The following is a 15,513-nucleotide window of genomic DNA, read 5'->3' as shown; positions in this document are numbered from 1 at the left end:
TTAAAAAAAACAACTTTGGAGTAGTTATGCAGATAGTAGGTCAGTATTTAAAAATCTAATCTTCACCTCAACAAACCCTTTAAAATCCAAGGCGGCCCTATGCAATATCCCGAGCAGCTCCTGCGCACACAAGAGGGGGCCTGACTCTTGGAGAAATCTGATCCCGCTTTCGGCCCTTTAAAGGAAAATGGGATGAGTCTGTTGAATGGAGCTATGAGAGAGTTTCACCGGAGAGTTCAAAAGCAAGCGAGGCGCAGCGGCAGCAGTGACGGGACTGCCCGGCCACGGAGCTCATATGAAAACGCGAATAAATTAAGATGAATGAGTGGAGAGGAGGGGAAGACGGCAGAGCGGAGGGCAGGTTATGAGCCGAACTGCGACGAGTCGCCGAGGAAGAGACCCGAGAGAAGAGGAGACAAGACAGCAGAGTCACAAGGTAAAGCTACCGCCGCGAGCGGTTCCGTTGTCAAACGTACGGCGCGTGAGCCAGAAGGAGACTGTTAACTTAGCCTCGGGAGGCTCGTCTGGACAAAAGACGCCAGCACAGCTGTGTATTTTGAGAGATGTCTGGCTGAACTTTTTTCTTTTTTTTTTTTTTCATTCTTGCTGACCGACAGTTTATGGTTGCTGCTATATTGGAGCTATAGCAGTGCGCACACCTGTTGCTCGTGGCCGTTTTCGTGGAGCATTTGACCACATTGTGCCCTTCGGAGTAGCTATAAAGATAATTAAAGCTTCAGTTAGTTTGTGGAGTAAAATAGGGAGCAGAATTGGCATAAATAGAAGATTTCTAGACCGATAAAGAAGATGTGACATAAGCAGTTTCAGGGTTTAAAGCTAAAAGCTAGACCTTCTTGTAGAATGAAGCAAGCAAGCTTTATATGTAGTTTTCCACTTATAGAACTACATGCAATGGTCAGGTTATGTATTTGTCTGTTTTTTTGTTTTGTTTTTTAAAGTAAGTCATTATTTAATCAACAAAAAAATCCAGCTCCTATAAAGAAACGCACATTCCGTGTGACATCACACAAGGCGTCTTGGTGCATTGGTTTCTGTTGGAAATTGTGGTTTTATGTATATTTGTAGGTAAAAGTTGGAAATCTAGTATGTCTTTTTTGTTGTTTAGGTACTGACAATACGAGGTGATCATATAAGCAACTAAAAATATACTTCTCTCCATTCTGTTTATTCAAACCATTAAGAAAGACATGTTTGCAAATAGAAGTGCAGAGTGTTATGGATGCCATTGGGTTAATACGGTACATTCCATCAGAACTTCTAAGAATTAGTTAATAATTGAAACTTTCACTATCCTATATGTGTGGGAGGCATGTCAGGATTCTGACCTTTTGGGGCTCATTTTCGTGTTTCCCTTTGGAAACCTGGGAAAACCAGACTTCCGAGTTTAAGAAGAACACACCAGAAACATATTCATCATCGTCTACTGCGTCTTTTTGTTGCCATTTGGTTAAATCAGCATAAAGGCGCATCACCTCCACTTAGTGGGCTGGTTGGTTTAACGGGAGATTAAGCACGAATCATGTATACATGTTTTTGAGGCAGTAGATTTTCTGAATGAGATCATATTTCTTACATGTTGATAACTAGAAGGTGAGATGAAGGCCTGCAGAACTGACAGGGATTAATCACTCCTTTCAATAATCAATTTCAGACGAGACTAAAACACGTCCTACTGCTTCTAGACATTTCCCAGTTGGATGCATCTTATGTGATGTGTATTTAAAACCTGTGCAATTCTAAATTTCAATTCTTAAATGAGTAGTTAGCATTGGAATGATTAAAGTTATTTTAATGACGCTCATTTGTTTTTGTTTTTTTCATGGTGTTCCTCTTCTTTTGCATCCTTTTAGTAGATTCTCTGCATTTGCAGTGGAATGTTTCAAAAACCTCTTGTGATGTTAGTAACTTAAATATTAACAATAACAATTTGCAGTCTTTTTTTTCTCTTCAGGGCACTTAAAAAAACACATCCATACTCCAATAACCTATTTTTTTTATTATTATTTGTTTACATTTGTTACCCCATTTTTTTCCTGCAGAAAAACTAGTCCTGCCTCCATTCCCTGCAGGGTTAGTCAGAAATCCACGACCTGAACACAGAGGGGCAGGAGAGCTTGCAGAGGTAGATGTTTACACCTCAGAGGAGAGGAATGTCAGGACCCTGTGTTTAAGTCTGAGACTGATAATGAGTGTGGTCAGTTTTTTGTTGAGGTCTGTCATTAACCTGAACTAGTCGGGGAGAGAGAGAGAGATGCAGGATTGCTCGCCTGGCGGTGGCTTGGAGGAGGAGGATAGGCAGCGGAGGGAAGAGAGGAGGGTGGGAAAGGCGCTGCAGGAGGAGAGGAAAGGAGTGCAAGGAGGGAAAAGAAGAGAGGTGATGCAGAGGTAATGGCAAGAGCGATAAGAGGGTAAAAGCAGGGAGGATGTGCCATGAGGCAGGCTGACCTCTGGGACTGACATTTATTGTGCTCTTTGTTCAGTTTTACTTTCATTTTAATCACTTCTTCCCTTGCACTGACTTAAAGCTGTTTTGCACATGTTGGGGGTCAAAAGGTTGGGAAACAATGACGCGGGATTTGAAATCTTTTTGCGCCGTACATGTGAGCGCGCACTACGGCTTTGCAACAAATTTAAACCAAAATGCAAGACTATCTCAGTCAACTGGTAAGAACCACAATGATGTACGGACCGAGGGGCAACGTCTGAAGCCCTCGTACTCTGATCTGCTCAGATCATTTGTCTGTGTCACCCATAGCGTACACACACACACACACACACACACACACACACACACAGGGATCTGCCACGCTGACACAAACCTGCAGCGACTGACCCAGATCCGCGTTCAACTCTCCGCCTTGACGGGAGTCATTCTCATTTTCCGAAAAACCCAGGAGGTGCCAATTCGGTCCCCGACAGAAGAGACGGCAGCGGCGGAGATTGAAAATGTCTGCTGGGAATGATATCACTGAACCACCTAATCACTTACATCACCGCAGCTGCATGCTCAGCAGTGTATGCCTCTGCCTGTGTGAGTGCCGATGCACACGTGTCTGTCTCCAATCTGTTTCTCTATGTCTCCTTGTGTGTGTGTGTCTGTGCTCCAAAGAGAAGAGTTACAACTGGCTGTGAAGTGTGTATGTGTTTGAAAATCTGATGCCTAAAATAAAGAAAAATGGAAGAACTTGCTTACTTCGGTCCGGACTCGTACGTGTGCTGCATTTCTCTTTCATCTGGCGGGTCATGCCAGAAGAAAACATCCCACACGATCCCATAGAAATGATTCTATAACCGTCTGCGTCCTGGATGGATATGCTATCACTCTCTGATGAATTATATGTCAGTGGAAAGCAGCAGACCTTTATAGCAGTCATTGAAAGCATCCTGTCGGGATTACTCTGGTGGCATTTCTAAATACTCGGCCCACTTTTCCCAGTGTTTGCTCTGGCTGGGACCGTCTGCAAGATCCTGCAAGCAGTTTAAAGCGGAGCAGCTCACAAGGTCGTCGAGTTGTTAAATGTGGAGACGGACTCAAAAGTTCAAGCCGTCATCTTCTCTTTTTTTACTTTTTTGGGTGGCTCAAACATGAAGATATACAGAATTGAATGCTTTCAGCACAGACACATGCCATAATATCAAACTGACAGCCTTTCGACAATCCAAAACCAAAAGTTAAATACTACAATCGCTAAAACCTGACGCTACTCCATCTGCATTTGTGAAGAAGAAACATGCGCTCGTGTCTTCTATGGATGTTTTCGTAATGTTTCTTCCGGTGGTTCTTGCTGCAGTGCCGCCACAGGCGGGGAGGGGGAACACATTTTTTTTTATGGTTTGGATCATTTTACACAGTGCAGTGTGAAAGCAAACCACACCAGCTGAAAATGTAACAAGTGTTGCAATTTGGTCTCTAATCAAACCAAGTCTCCCGCATTGAAAACAGGTATGAAAACAGCCTTAGATATAAAAAGAAAGGTGAGGCGTGCATTTGTAGGCAGCTCCTTTTACACTGAAATCCATGAATAAAATCCAGTGTTGCCTGCTTTCTTTCAGAGGACACACATGTAATAATCCACATATGTGTATTTTAATCTCACTGTAAATTAAGCTGGTGCAGTCAAAGTCTGAACCCACTCTCTAGATCAGGGGTCTCAAACTCCAGTCCTCGAGGGCCGCTGTCCTGCAACATTTAGTTGTGCCTCTGCTGCTCCTCACCTGAATAGAATAATTAGGTCATTAGCAAGGCTGGGAGAACTGATCTACACAAGGAGGAGGTTATGAAGCCATTTCATTCCAGTGTTTTGTACCTGTGACACATCTACAAACTGCAGGACAGCGGCCTTTGAGGACCGGAGTTTGACACCTGTGCTCCAGATTGTTGAAAGCTGGTGGAGACAGACATCCTAAAGATTTGTCGCTTTAATTGCAGTGGAAGGTTGTTCTGCAAAGTGCCGACTCAGACGGGGCTGAATACAAATGCACATGACACTTTTCAGATATTTATATGCAAAAAAGAAAACAAAGAATTGTACGTCGTAAGAAAATGTGAAATTCAAATGAAATGCGTTTTTAATTTTTTGCCTGCAGCGTGTCAACATTTGAAATAATTGCAAGTCTTTTGGAACAACCTTCTGCTACTTCAGTGTTCTTTTGGCGTTTTACAACTTTAGCCTTTCCTGAAGTAATGGAGGATCTTGCTTGAGAGAGAGCTAGCATGGCAGCGCAAATGGCTTGTTTACATCTGTTTCTGCTCTGATGCTGCTCTCCACACGGTTTGACCAAAAAAAGGATTTCTGGCTGGCTTTCCCCCCACCTCTTCCACTCGACTTTGCTCAGAGCACAGACCTCTAAGTTTGTCCCGGACAGAGGAAGAGACGCTGGTAGTTGGACCTTGACTTGTCCGGCCTGGGCACAGCGGTCGCCTGGTGAAACCTCTGCAAGCATGACTTCTGTAATCTGCCTGCTGGGTCTGCATTTATGAGCACGCTAATTGTAGGGGAGCAACGCGGTGCACTTATAGCTGCTGGACTTTGAACGTCTGCTGTCTTACTGACGCAGTCTGGCTGTGCTTTGATTTTTCTCTCAAGCTGGGCCATCCTCACCTATTTTTTTCACAGCTCACCTTCCAACATCTTCACCCTGCTTTTATTATTTTGCAAATGAACATACAAACCGGTCAACAGCCAAGTCAGGATTTGGTAAAATAAAATAAAATAACTTGAATGCACCGTTTTTTCCGCTTTTGGCGTTCTGCCCATTCGTTGTCGCACATTCTTTCCACTTTTCTCTGCAGAGGCAAGCTGACGGCTCCAGCCTCTAGCTGTGATGGGACTGTCATGCAGAAAGGCACTATTGTGCAGCGTAGGATCCTGTTTCGCTCCTTCCTTGTAATTAAGAAGGGATTGCATGGACTGGGAGTTGTGGGTGGGTGACTGGGGAGGGGGCAGGGGGATTGGGTTAGTAGGTAATTGGGCTAAAAAGCAGAGCTCTGACCTGCTTTGTGGTGGGTATGCAGGCCTGGGAACTCCAGCTCCCCCACTCACAGCGTCTCCCCGCTGAGGTTTTGTTCAGTGTGTGTGGGCATGTAGAGAAAAGATGGAGGAAAAGAAAGGGGGATGCAGGCCGCTGCAATCTGTTTCTGTGCAACCAACATGTATGTGTGTGCATGTTTCATTTCAGTTACACGTGTCTCTGACACAGAGAGGTAGAGGAAGCTTTCGTTTAAGTCGTGTCACTTCTGACTCATCATTAGGGGTTGCTTTTTGCTCACGCTTCCTCTGTGAATCATGGGAAATGCGGTCAGCAACGAGCTCCTTTAGATGTTTAATCGCTTTTTTTTTTATCATCTTGTGGTGTAAATGAAAACAGGAGCTGGACTGAACACAGAAATACCATCTCGGAACTAGCTGTGCCTCGTGTTCAGAACTAAATTAGTGCTTTGCAGCTATTCTTCATGGGCTGGTCTAACAAAAACTTTTTCTTTTTTTTTCCTCCCCCCTTTTCATTCCAGCCTGAGTCCAAAGGCGGAGGCCTGAATCCTCGCCATGGCTGACGTGCTGGAGAGCAGCGGAGCAGGACCCGGAGCCGTAGGAGCGGCCAGCGTGGACTGGCAGAATCGCTGTGTCGCTCTGGAGATGCAGCTGCTGAGGTTCCGCCTGCAGGCAGGGAAAATCCGAGAGCTGCTGGCAGAAAAGGTGAGACGGTGAGAAAAGGCTGCACACGAAATTGGATCAGTCTCTTCCAAAACATAACTCAGCAGGGAGCCATCATTTTGGAATATGGACAGAAATTTGGGGATGTGGCCTTAGCTACGGATTCAATTTATAGATACAATGAGACTTTACGACTAAAAAAAATCTGAGATTCAACGGCCAACTTCCAATCACTGATTTTGTATAATGGTTGATTCTGTTTGTTCTTTAGTAACTATAAATAACTTTGTTTCTCCTTTCCACACAAGTTAATAATGTATCTGAACAATAACATATTACAAGAAGATAGAACTATAATTTTCTCACATACAGGCTGGTGAGGTGCATCACTGACTACAAAGTCCTCTAGTTTAGACAGATTAATTTGTGCAAATAAACCCCAAAAAACAAAATAAATTATCAGATTTCATTTCTCCTTATTAAGGAACATTAGAGATGAATAAGTTTTGTAACTTTGTCTTATATCACAACATTCTTTTTGATCCATTCAAACTCTAAATGTCCCATTAGATTTACTGCTGTTATAAAATCACTGTTCTGTTGTGAACCATTACTTTTATAAGGCAACATGAAAGAGGGAATGTTTTCTGTGATGCCTCAGATAAACAGACAGCAAAACAAAGACAGAATGATGTCTTAACATCTAAAATTAGCATTTAGCATGGTTAGCATAGTTAGCACAGCTAGCATGGTTGATGTTACATGACACAGTGTTATCACAGTGTTTTTAAAAAACTTTGGCACGATATAACCAATACTAGTAATTCATTAATTTCAAAGAATCAATTGAAAATGATGAAAACTGAATAAATTCAGCTGTTGGCTCTAATTAGCAAAATATAGAGATTTAAGTCACCTGTGTCCTCAATAAAATGATGGAATACATATTGTCACAAGATTAAAATAAAGGATGCCTCTTTATATATATATATATATATATATATATATATATATATATATATATATTAATTTGTGTACTTTGGATGTGTCAACAGTTATGGGGTGCAGCTTTTTTTTTTTTTTCCAGTTTTGCTTCATCTTTGGTTAAAGGAAACTGAAACAACAGAAACTGTAGTTTCTGTTTTCACACACCTGAGGTTAGATTTCAGTATTTCACAGCCTGGTAAAGGTCCGCTTCATTCACAAGTTTCAACCCTACATGTGAAATAAAGTGCATCTTCCTGTATCAGTCAGACTGAAATGATTAAATAATTACTGAGGTACTTTAAACTTGCAAAGCGTAAAATGAGCTGAATTTCCAATGGAAACTTCAACACAGACTAATTGGAAACTAACTTTGGACTTTAGTGTCCACCAGTTTTCCTCACATTCAGAGAAAATCCCAGTACAGATTTTCTGCACAATGTGTGAATTCGAGCGCCACGCATCTGCTTCTTGTCGGCAGATTTTTGTTGTGGAAAAGCTCTGTTTATAGTCTGTGACGACTAGAGGGCGGTACGATGGTATTTTTACATATTTACGTGCATGAGGAAACAATTACAGCACGTGGATCGGTTTGAACTCCAAGTGCTGATGACTGTTTATTTGTGTGCGTAAATACACGAGATTACCCATCGCTTTTGGTAAACACTTGGTCCAGTCATGGTGTGTCATCAAGAGTATGTTAAACTTTCAGCTAAAAGGAATGTTCAAGCTCATTCGTTCTGGTAATTCTCCCCCCCCTTTAGTTGGTGGAAACAACAGCCGACCAAATGCTTGTAAAATTTTGGTAATAAAACCGATTCTCTGACCTTTTTGGAAAGCAATCATCGGGAGATAAATTGGCGCCCGTTAAAAGACTCAAAGGATGAGTGGCATCTCAACTTTTCCACCGTCTTGACTTTGGAGAAGTATTTGTGTCATCCAACTAACCGGCTTCAGATTGCCTTTGCCGTAGTGGTTTCAAACTCTGTCTCGTCTCTGAACTCCATGGCCGAGCAGAGCGGCTCATTTAGTCTGCTGGCAGGATGTCCAAACACAACCGTGTGGTCTATAAGAGGAAGACGACTCCATGCCGTGTTCTCTGTCAAGCCCTTTAAGACTTCCACTTCCCCTGTGAGATCTCATGCTGTACAGAAGCCCATTTGAAAAGTGAAAATGGTAGAGTATGAAACATCTCATCACTGAAATATTCAGGGAGGAGTACAGTCATGGTGTGACAGGGCTTTTTCCTGACCTGGCAACCTCCGTTAGCTGATTAACATTGCAACTTGTTTCCCCCGATGGGGAAACGTGAAGAAGGTTACATCTCAGTTTTGTGCAGATGAAGTTGCTTTGGTTGCGTTCTCAAGCCAAGATCGGGAGCAGTTGACAGCAGAACCATGGCGTGACCAGGATGGGATCTTATTTTACAATGAGTAATGAAAACTGATCATTTAGAAAAAGAAAAGATGAAATGCAACATTGATGAGTTCAAATAAACGTTTCCATAACACTTAAAAACCCAATTCCTAAATATGATGTAGTATTCCTAAAGAAAGAGTAAAACTCTGTCAGTGACATTTGTCAAAGCTGCCCCTTTTTCCATGCTTTGACGTTTGTTTTCCCAGTCTGGACAGCTTCTTATTTTGCTGAATTATAATTAAGAGCAATTTGGCCTAAAACGCCACCTTCTTCTTTACTCACAAAACACCACATGCAAAAGTGTCAGGTTCTAATTTAGTTTTTTGCAGCTCTCTGATTTAGATTTAGATTTAAATGTTTGTAAATGGAGACGACACTCTCTTGCTCGCCGTCAAGGGACTCCATTTATACATGGTCATTTCAGACTCTCACAAACGTACTACACTTCTTGCCTTAGTTCTCTTTCTGGTTATTCCACAGTTGTTGTTTTTTTTGTGATGATACCTAGTTTTTAGGTTATTGCTCCTTATTGCAATAACTTACATGCGTAATGAAACACAATTACATAGAAGGTTTACCGTGAAGGCCCGCATTGCTATGTGTGGATTAGTGTGGAATGGGGGACTACTATGCTGTCATCTTATTGCTGTTTGGAAATACCGTTTCATGCTCCTCATCTCGCCTCTCGCCAAGTTAGGAGTGTTTTATGCATTGACCCACTTAGGAATGGAAAAACATAAGTGAAAAAAAAAAAAAGTTGATGCAGTTTGCCTTTGACATAGGATTTATCTCCAGCAGCAGACAGTGAGTCAGACAAAATAAGGAAGAGAGGAAAAAGTCCTGTTTGACTTGTGGATTTTAACAAGTCCTAATTAGAAAGACCTGTAAAGGAAAATTGTTCTTTTTTTTTTTTTGGATGAAAGTACCAAAACGTGACAGTTTATGAAGGTCTTTTGATGTTCCAGTGACGGCATTTTAAAAGAACTCACTATTACAAACAATAGCTACCTTTAGAGTTTTCTTCCCTCAATAACAACGTCACACCAAAGAGGGTTGTTACAATACACATGGTTGTCCTGGTTCTGTTTACTGCAGGGAGGAGGCAGACGGGTCAAAAATGAAGGAAGGTCAAAAATCCCAGAGTTCAGAGCAAAAAAAACGAAACTGTAGAAGTAATGGAAAGAAAACTCAGAAACGCCAGTGGCAAAACAGGATCTGACAAAGAGCTGACAAACTTACAGGTATTTATCTTGGGGTGTTGATCACTAGAATCTGGTTTGTATAATAAACAGACAGTGATGCAACTGAGGTGAAATGTGTTCTCAGAAAAATAAGTGACAAAACTAAAACAGGAACTATGGTCAAAAGGAGAGAAACTAAAACTACAGCACAGAATGTAAAACAAGCACTTAAAACACTTAAAGCACCCAATTCCCAAATATGATAGCACTAGGATTCCCAATGCCAAAGGATGAACTAAATTTAGATCCACGTTTAACAAAAAATAAACAAAATACATGAAAATAATCTAAATGCAAAACCAGTGTGCTGCTCTTATGACTGGTTAGTAAGCCACCAGAAACGGCCAGTTTTTGTCGCCAAACATGTTGATGAGATGCAGGGTATTCTATGGTTGTTTACCAGACAGAGAAACTAATTTACAAGCACTTGCAAAGAGTAAGGAACCAAAGAGAGCAGTGGACATTATACTGTAGAAGCAGCCATTGTTTACTATACAAGATGTTCTGCTGTAATATTTCTGCTACAAGTCACAAATGCATAGCTGGAAACCGTTGAACGACTTTCTCTGAAGTCACGTCTCAGATGCAACATAGCAGTAGCGAGTCTAAACTACGCCAGCTGACCATTTCTAATTCAATTTAGGACAAATTACATTAATCACTTAGCCTCACATGGTTTGATCTTCACAGTGTTGCTTGACAATTAGTGTGGGTCAGGAATGGATTGTGCTGAAAAGTCACAAGGTTTACTGCAGTGTGTGAGAACGCTTATTTATCTCGTACTTTTTTTTTTACTTGTTCAAAAATAAATCTAAATTGTTGTCTTTGTAGGCATTTTGTAGGATGCCTACAAAATGTACATCTAAATGTTTAGATGTACATATTGCTCTGGATTCATTCCTAACTGAAAGCCTAAACAACTGTGGCGCCTGTGTATATTTATACTTTCTAACTTGGAAAAACATTCAAAGGAATCGTGAACCATCACCATTTTTACACAAGAAGTGATGGCTCTTACATTTAGATCTTAAAATTCAAATGAATAAAAAAAAAATACATTCATCTGTTGTCAAATGGCTTCTTCTTCTTTACATTTAATGTAAATTAAATAAATTCAATTCCTGGTCTCAGGCCATTTACTGCATGTCTTCCCCTTCTCTCTCCGCCCCATTTACTGTATAATAAAGTTTCAAAGCTCGCCAGAAATGTTATCCCCACTTATGAACGAGCTTGTTTGTGCAAAGCAGTGACCACCATTTACAACCCTCCTGCGTGCAACATAAAAACCACATGTAACTGTCCCATATGTAACCAAACCATGTACTGGTTTGGTTACATATCTCTGGTTTCATCATGTATAGCTGAATTACAGAATTTGACAATGTCGTATCATAGAAGTGGAGACGGAAAAGGCCAGTATAATAAGGTTATATGTGGAGATTAGTTATGCCCCAAGGTAAAAAATAAATGCATGCATTTTACTAATTTTGAGAAATAAAGTAAATTTTAGGGTAGTTAATTATCTGTAATATATCTTTAAGTTGACTGAATTGCTGTATCTTACATGAGATTGTTCTCATTGGTTCCCATTATCCAGCGTCTAGCAGGATGTTGCCTCCATTTTTATTTTTTGTTCTTTTCTGATATGAAGTTCTTCCATCTTCCTTCCGACATTGGAACCTTAGAGGGGCCTTAAAGTCACCACTTGTATTTGCTTTTTCTAAAGGTTATTAGCTTTCAAATGCAAGATGCATTCAGTTTGCTTCTCTCTGTCGATGAAGCCTTTCGCCCCCGCTGACCTTAGGAAGAGGAGTCATCCCACCAATAACTGACGGTCGGTCTTCACCCCCGATCCTCCGGCTGTTGGCGGACTTTAATCTGGCTGAAGAGAAGTGTTTCCATGCTGGCCTTCATTGAGGCAACGAGGAGTAAACAGGGTGGATGGAGAAAACACAACGTCTAAGGGGAATTCACACGTTTCTCTCAACCAGAAAGAATCCATTAACATGTTTGTTCTCCTTTGAACCGGGTCGTTGAACTCACAAAAAAGAAAAGGCCGTCCAGGCTTTCAAGGGAGTGCGCGAGTGTGCGACGGGGTACTTGCAGATGTGTGAACTGTCATGATGACGGTGTGCACACAACCACACTGCTATTATCTACGTTTATAGTGTGAGAGATGCTGTTCCACATAAAAACTGGCGACGGGGAGGGTTTTTCTCTCAAGCTTGCGTTGTTATGTGTTCTTGAGCGAATGCTGAGACTCGTGTCTGTTTTTAATGCAGTGCCGCCTGAGGTCCCAAAGATGAGTCAGTACATTTCTGGCCTGTTGCCATTTCAACTAATTAGCTAAGTTGCTAGATGTTCCACCAGGTGTTTTTAGATTACAGAACGTTTCCAGCCATTAGTCTGTCTTTTTGTCAACATTATAGCCTGCATCCATTGTTTTTTAAACATGAGATCAGCTTATGTTTTTGTGCTAGTTTCTGTTTTAGTGTTACAGCAATTTTCTTACTGAAGAAGCAGTACTTAGCGTTTCAGCTACACCTCGCTAAGTACCGACTTCTTCCCTCTGACGGAAACAGTTGATCTGTTGAAATGTGTTTTAACATTTTTCTCTCTACTATAGATGCAGGAGCTGGAGCACAGGGTGTCAGACGCTGATCAGAGGGCAGAGAAAGCTGAAAAACAGGTAATGGATAAAATGTGATTTTTGACCACAAAAGACAAATGAATGTGAGTATTTCTGGTTTATGACATGAGACTGTCCATAAACATGACAACACCTTTTATGAACATGAAGGAGTCTTTATGAATGTCCATGCCTCTTGTCATGAAGTGTCATTTGGTAAGTAATGACACTTTTAATGCATAGTTTACACTTTTAATTGACTTTTAATGCAAGTTGTAATGCAATTTTGCATTAAAGGTGCAATTATTTACTGAATAATGGAAAGTTTACACTTTTAATGGACTTTTCATGCAACTTTTTGGAGCACCTTTGCATTAAAAGTGGCATTATTTACTGAATGAAACTTCAGGACAACAGTTGTAATCATTTATGAAGAGTCATAAATGATAAACAGGTGTTATGTCATGTTTATGACAGTCTCATGTCAGTCTGAAGCACACCCCTTCAAATACAGTGTTATCATATTACCTGATTACAAAGCAGCAATTATTGTAGGTGTTTAAAATTACAAAAAAATTCAACGTTGTCATTTTATTTCAGTGCATCAATGTAATTTATTAAGTAGTTTAGATTTGCTGACAACAAAGTACAAAACCAGTTGAGAAAATAAGTTGTTTTTTGTTTTGTTTTTGCCTCTTCCTCATTTCAAATTCTATAATGGTTCATACAGGTCTGTTATCTGATGAAACACAGCCAAACAGAGGGATGCTTTTTATTGGAAACAAAGAGAGTCACTTAGCCAATACTGACAGTAGCTAACTAAGTAAATTCTTCTGGAAAAGAGACACAGTTAAACATTTGGGAATTTTTTTTTGAGTAGACGAAGGTCAACGACTATCCAGGCGAAAGACACTTCTAAACACAGGAGTGATTTGAATTAGAAAGAAATGTTATATCAGCAACAACTATGTCAGTGGCATTGCCCAGGAAAAAAAATACAAACAAACCCAAACACACTGAGCCAGCCATATTTTATTTGGGAAAGAAAAACAAAGAGTACATCAACTTATGGGTAGCAGTAGCTCCAGGAGAGAGACGCAGCTAAACACAGAAGGGCTGAACTGGGAGTACTGTTTGTATGTTAAAGCAAAGTACCCATAAAGTACTGAAATACACATAATGAATCTAATGTAAAACTTGAGGGATACCTCACATTTGAACTTAATTATGAACTAACCTAGCTTGCTTTAGCACAACTAAAAGAGCATTTGTAATTCTTTTTTTTCTTTTTTTTCTGTTTCTTCTGCTCTCATGCTGTCGGCTTTAATCGCGAATTTTCCATCATTTCTGCCTGCTCCAGGTGTTCTCTGTAGGTAGTAATTTAAGGACACCGTGTCTTTTCAACCCCAAAAACTACCTCAGGGCTATAAAGGGCTTTTCTGAGCAGAGCTGGGAAATGGCATGCTCTTTTTTTTTTTTTCTTTTTTTTTTATCGTTGCCTTGTCAGCAGTCGGTGAAAACTAAAAAGGATCACATTGATTCAAGTCGACATTGCTTAAATGCACATTTAATTTTGCATTTCAGATCCAGGTCATGGAAGAGAAGTTGAAGTCTGCAAACGTGCAAACTGGTGACTCGGAGAACTCGCTTTACAAAAAGTATCAGGACCTGACCAATCAGCTCCAAGAGAAGGATGCTGTAATCAGGAGATTAGAGGTCCAGCTGGAACAACAGGTACGGGCTGAAGCTTCAGATAAAGAAGCGAAACGTCTATTTATGTGCCTGAAGTGTAAGTCGAAGCCCGCAAATCCCATTTTCTGCATTACAGATGTTAGCCAGAGCCCAGGAGGCAAAAATTATTGAAGAGAAGGCTGCCAAGATTAAAGACTGGGTCACGTTTAAGCTCAGAGAGGTAAGATCAGGCATGTTCAGATGAATCCGCTAAACAAACAGAGACCGCTTGTTAAGTACACAGTAGCTGGTGAACATGGATAGAACCAAGTACTTTGCCTTACCTTTTATGGTTCAAATCCCATTTACTTGTTCTCTTGTACAGATGGAGCTGGAGAACCAGCAACTGAAACTTGCAAATGGGAAGCAGACGGAGCAGATTGTGCTGCTGCAAGACAAGCTGCAGTGTGAGTTCTCACAAAACAAGCTGAAATGTTTTGTCACGTGGAAATTAAGTTTCTCTTCATTCTCCATTTAGCATCACTATGTTTATTGGAGAAGACATCTTAGATTGCGATTTAAGAATCACATGTTTTATGTGCCGATTTTAAACTTGCATCAGGAGAATGGGTCAGGAAATGCATACATTTTTATTATAGAACCATGGAATCACTGCTGCAGAATTCACCCCGGCTTTGTCTTGCTAAAAAACGTAGAAGCATCCCCAAATAAGACGTCATGAATCCGGCACAAATTTGGGCCAAAAATGTTCTATGTTTAAAAAAAAAAACAAGCTTTGTAACCATTATAATAAAATGAAATGTGTATATTATGTGAAACATTTTAGCACTTTCTTGTCAGTTTGTGCAGAAATAAAACACAAGTCCGCCTCTGATCTGCTTGAGTGCGAATTTCTGGCACAATCTTTACGCCTCAAACTGTTTATGGCTATTTTGTTGCATTTAAAGTCCTCAGGAATAAAGGGTTCTAATTCTGGGTTTTAGTGTCCTTGCTAACTTTCCTGGCTGCATGTTGTACGTTTGTGTTGAGTAAATTCACATTCGGAAATAATGAGGGCATAATCATCTAAAAAGCAAAGTAGTCAGACTATTTCACTGCAGGTAAAACTATAGTTTTCTGTAGCAAATTGGATTTACACACACGAAACCAGCAGGGATCCAATTACTACAGTACGAACCAATAGAATACAAAGTTTCATAATCCGTATCTTGTCTTTGTTGCATTAAAAATGCAGGTTCGAATTTAAAAGTATAATCTTCTCGTGAGGAAGCATATACATTTTTAGTAACAAATCTTTAAATACATTTTGTGACAAAGTAGTGGCATTATTTCAGAAAACCAATAACTTCCATCCTGCAATATCTGTCCAGATTAA

General features: G+C 40.5%; 1 protein-coding gene across 1 annotated transcript in view; it reads left to right on the top strand.

Annotated features, from left to right (window-relative positions):
- Nucleotides 1–203: 203 nt before the first annotated feature.
- plekhh1 (pleckstrin homology domain containing, family H (with MyTH4 domain) member 1) overlaps nucleotides 204–15,513 on the top strand; it is a 35,688-nt gene continuing 20,378 nt past the window's right edge. Inside the window, exons 1-6 of the mRNA XM_028000897.1 lie at nucleotides 204–436; nucleotides 6,032–6,215; nucleotides 12,444–12,506; nucleotides 14,031–14,180; nucleotides 14,275–14,358; nucleotides 14,503–14,584. Of these exons, the coding sequence (XP_027856698.1) occupies nucleotides 6,066–6,215; nucleotides 12,444–12,506; nucleotides 14,031–14,180; nucleotides 14,275–14,358; nucleotides 14,503–14,584 (529 nt within the window). The 5' untranslated portion in view covers nucleotides 204–436; nucleotides 6,032–6,065. The remainder of the gene's footprint in view (nucleotides 437–6,031; nucleotides 6,216–12,443; nucleotides 12,507–14,030; nucleotides 14,181–14,274; nucleotides 14,359–14,502; nucleotides 14,585–15,513) is intronic.

The sequence above is a fragment of the Xiphophorus couchianus genome, chromosome 19, assembly GCF_001444195.1.
Source record: "Xiphophorus couchianus chromosome 19, X_couchianus-1.0, whole genome shotgun sequence".
Classification (NCBI taxonomy): domain Eukaryota; kingdom Metazoa; phylum Chordata; class Actinopteri; order Cyprinodontiformes; family Poeciliidae; genus Xiphophorus; species Xiphophorus couchianus.
This window is presented reverse-complemented; position numbering and strand designations above follow the sequence as displayed.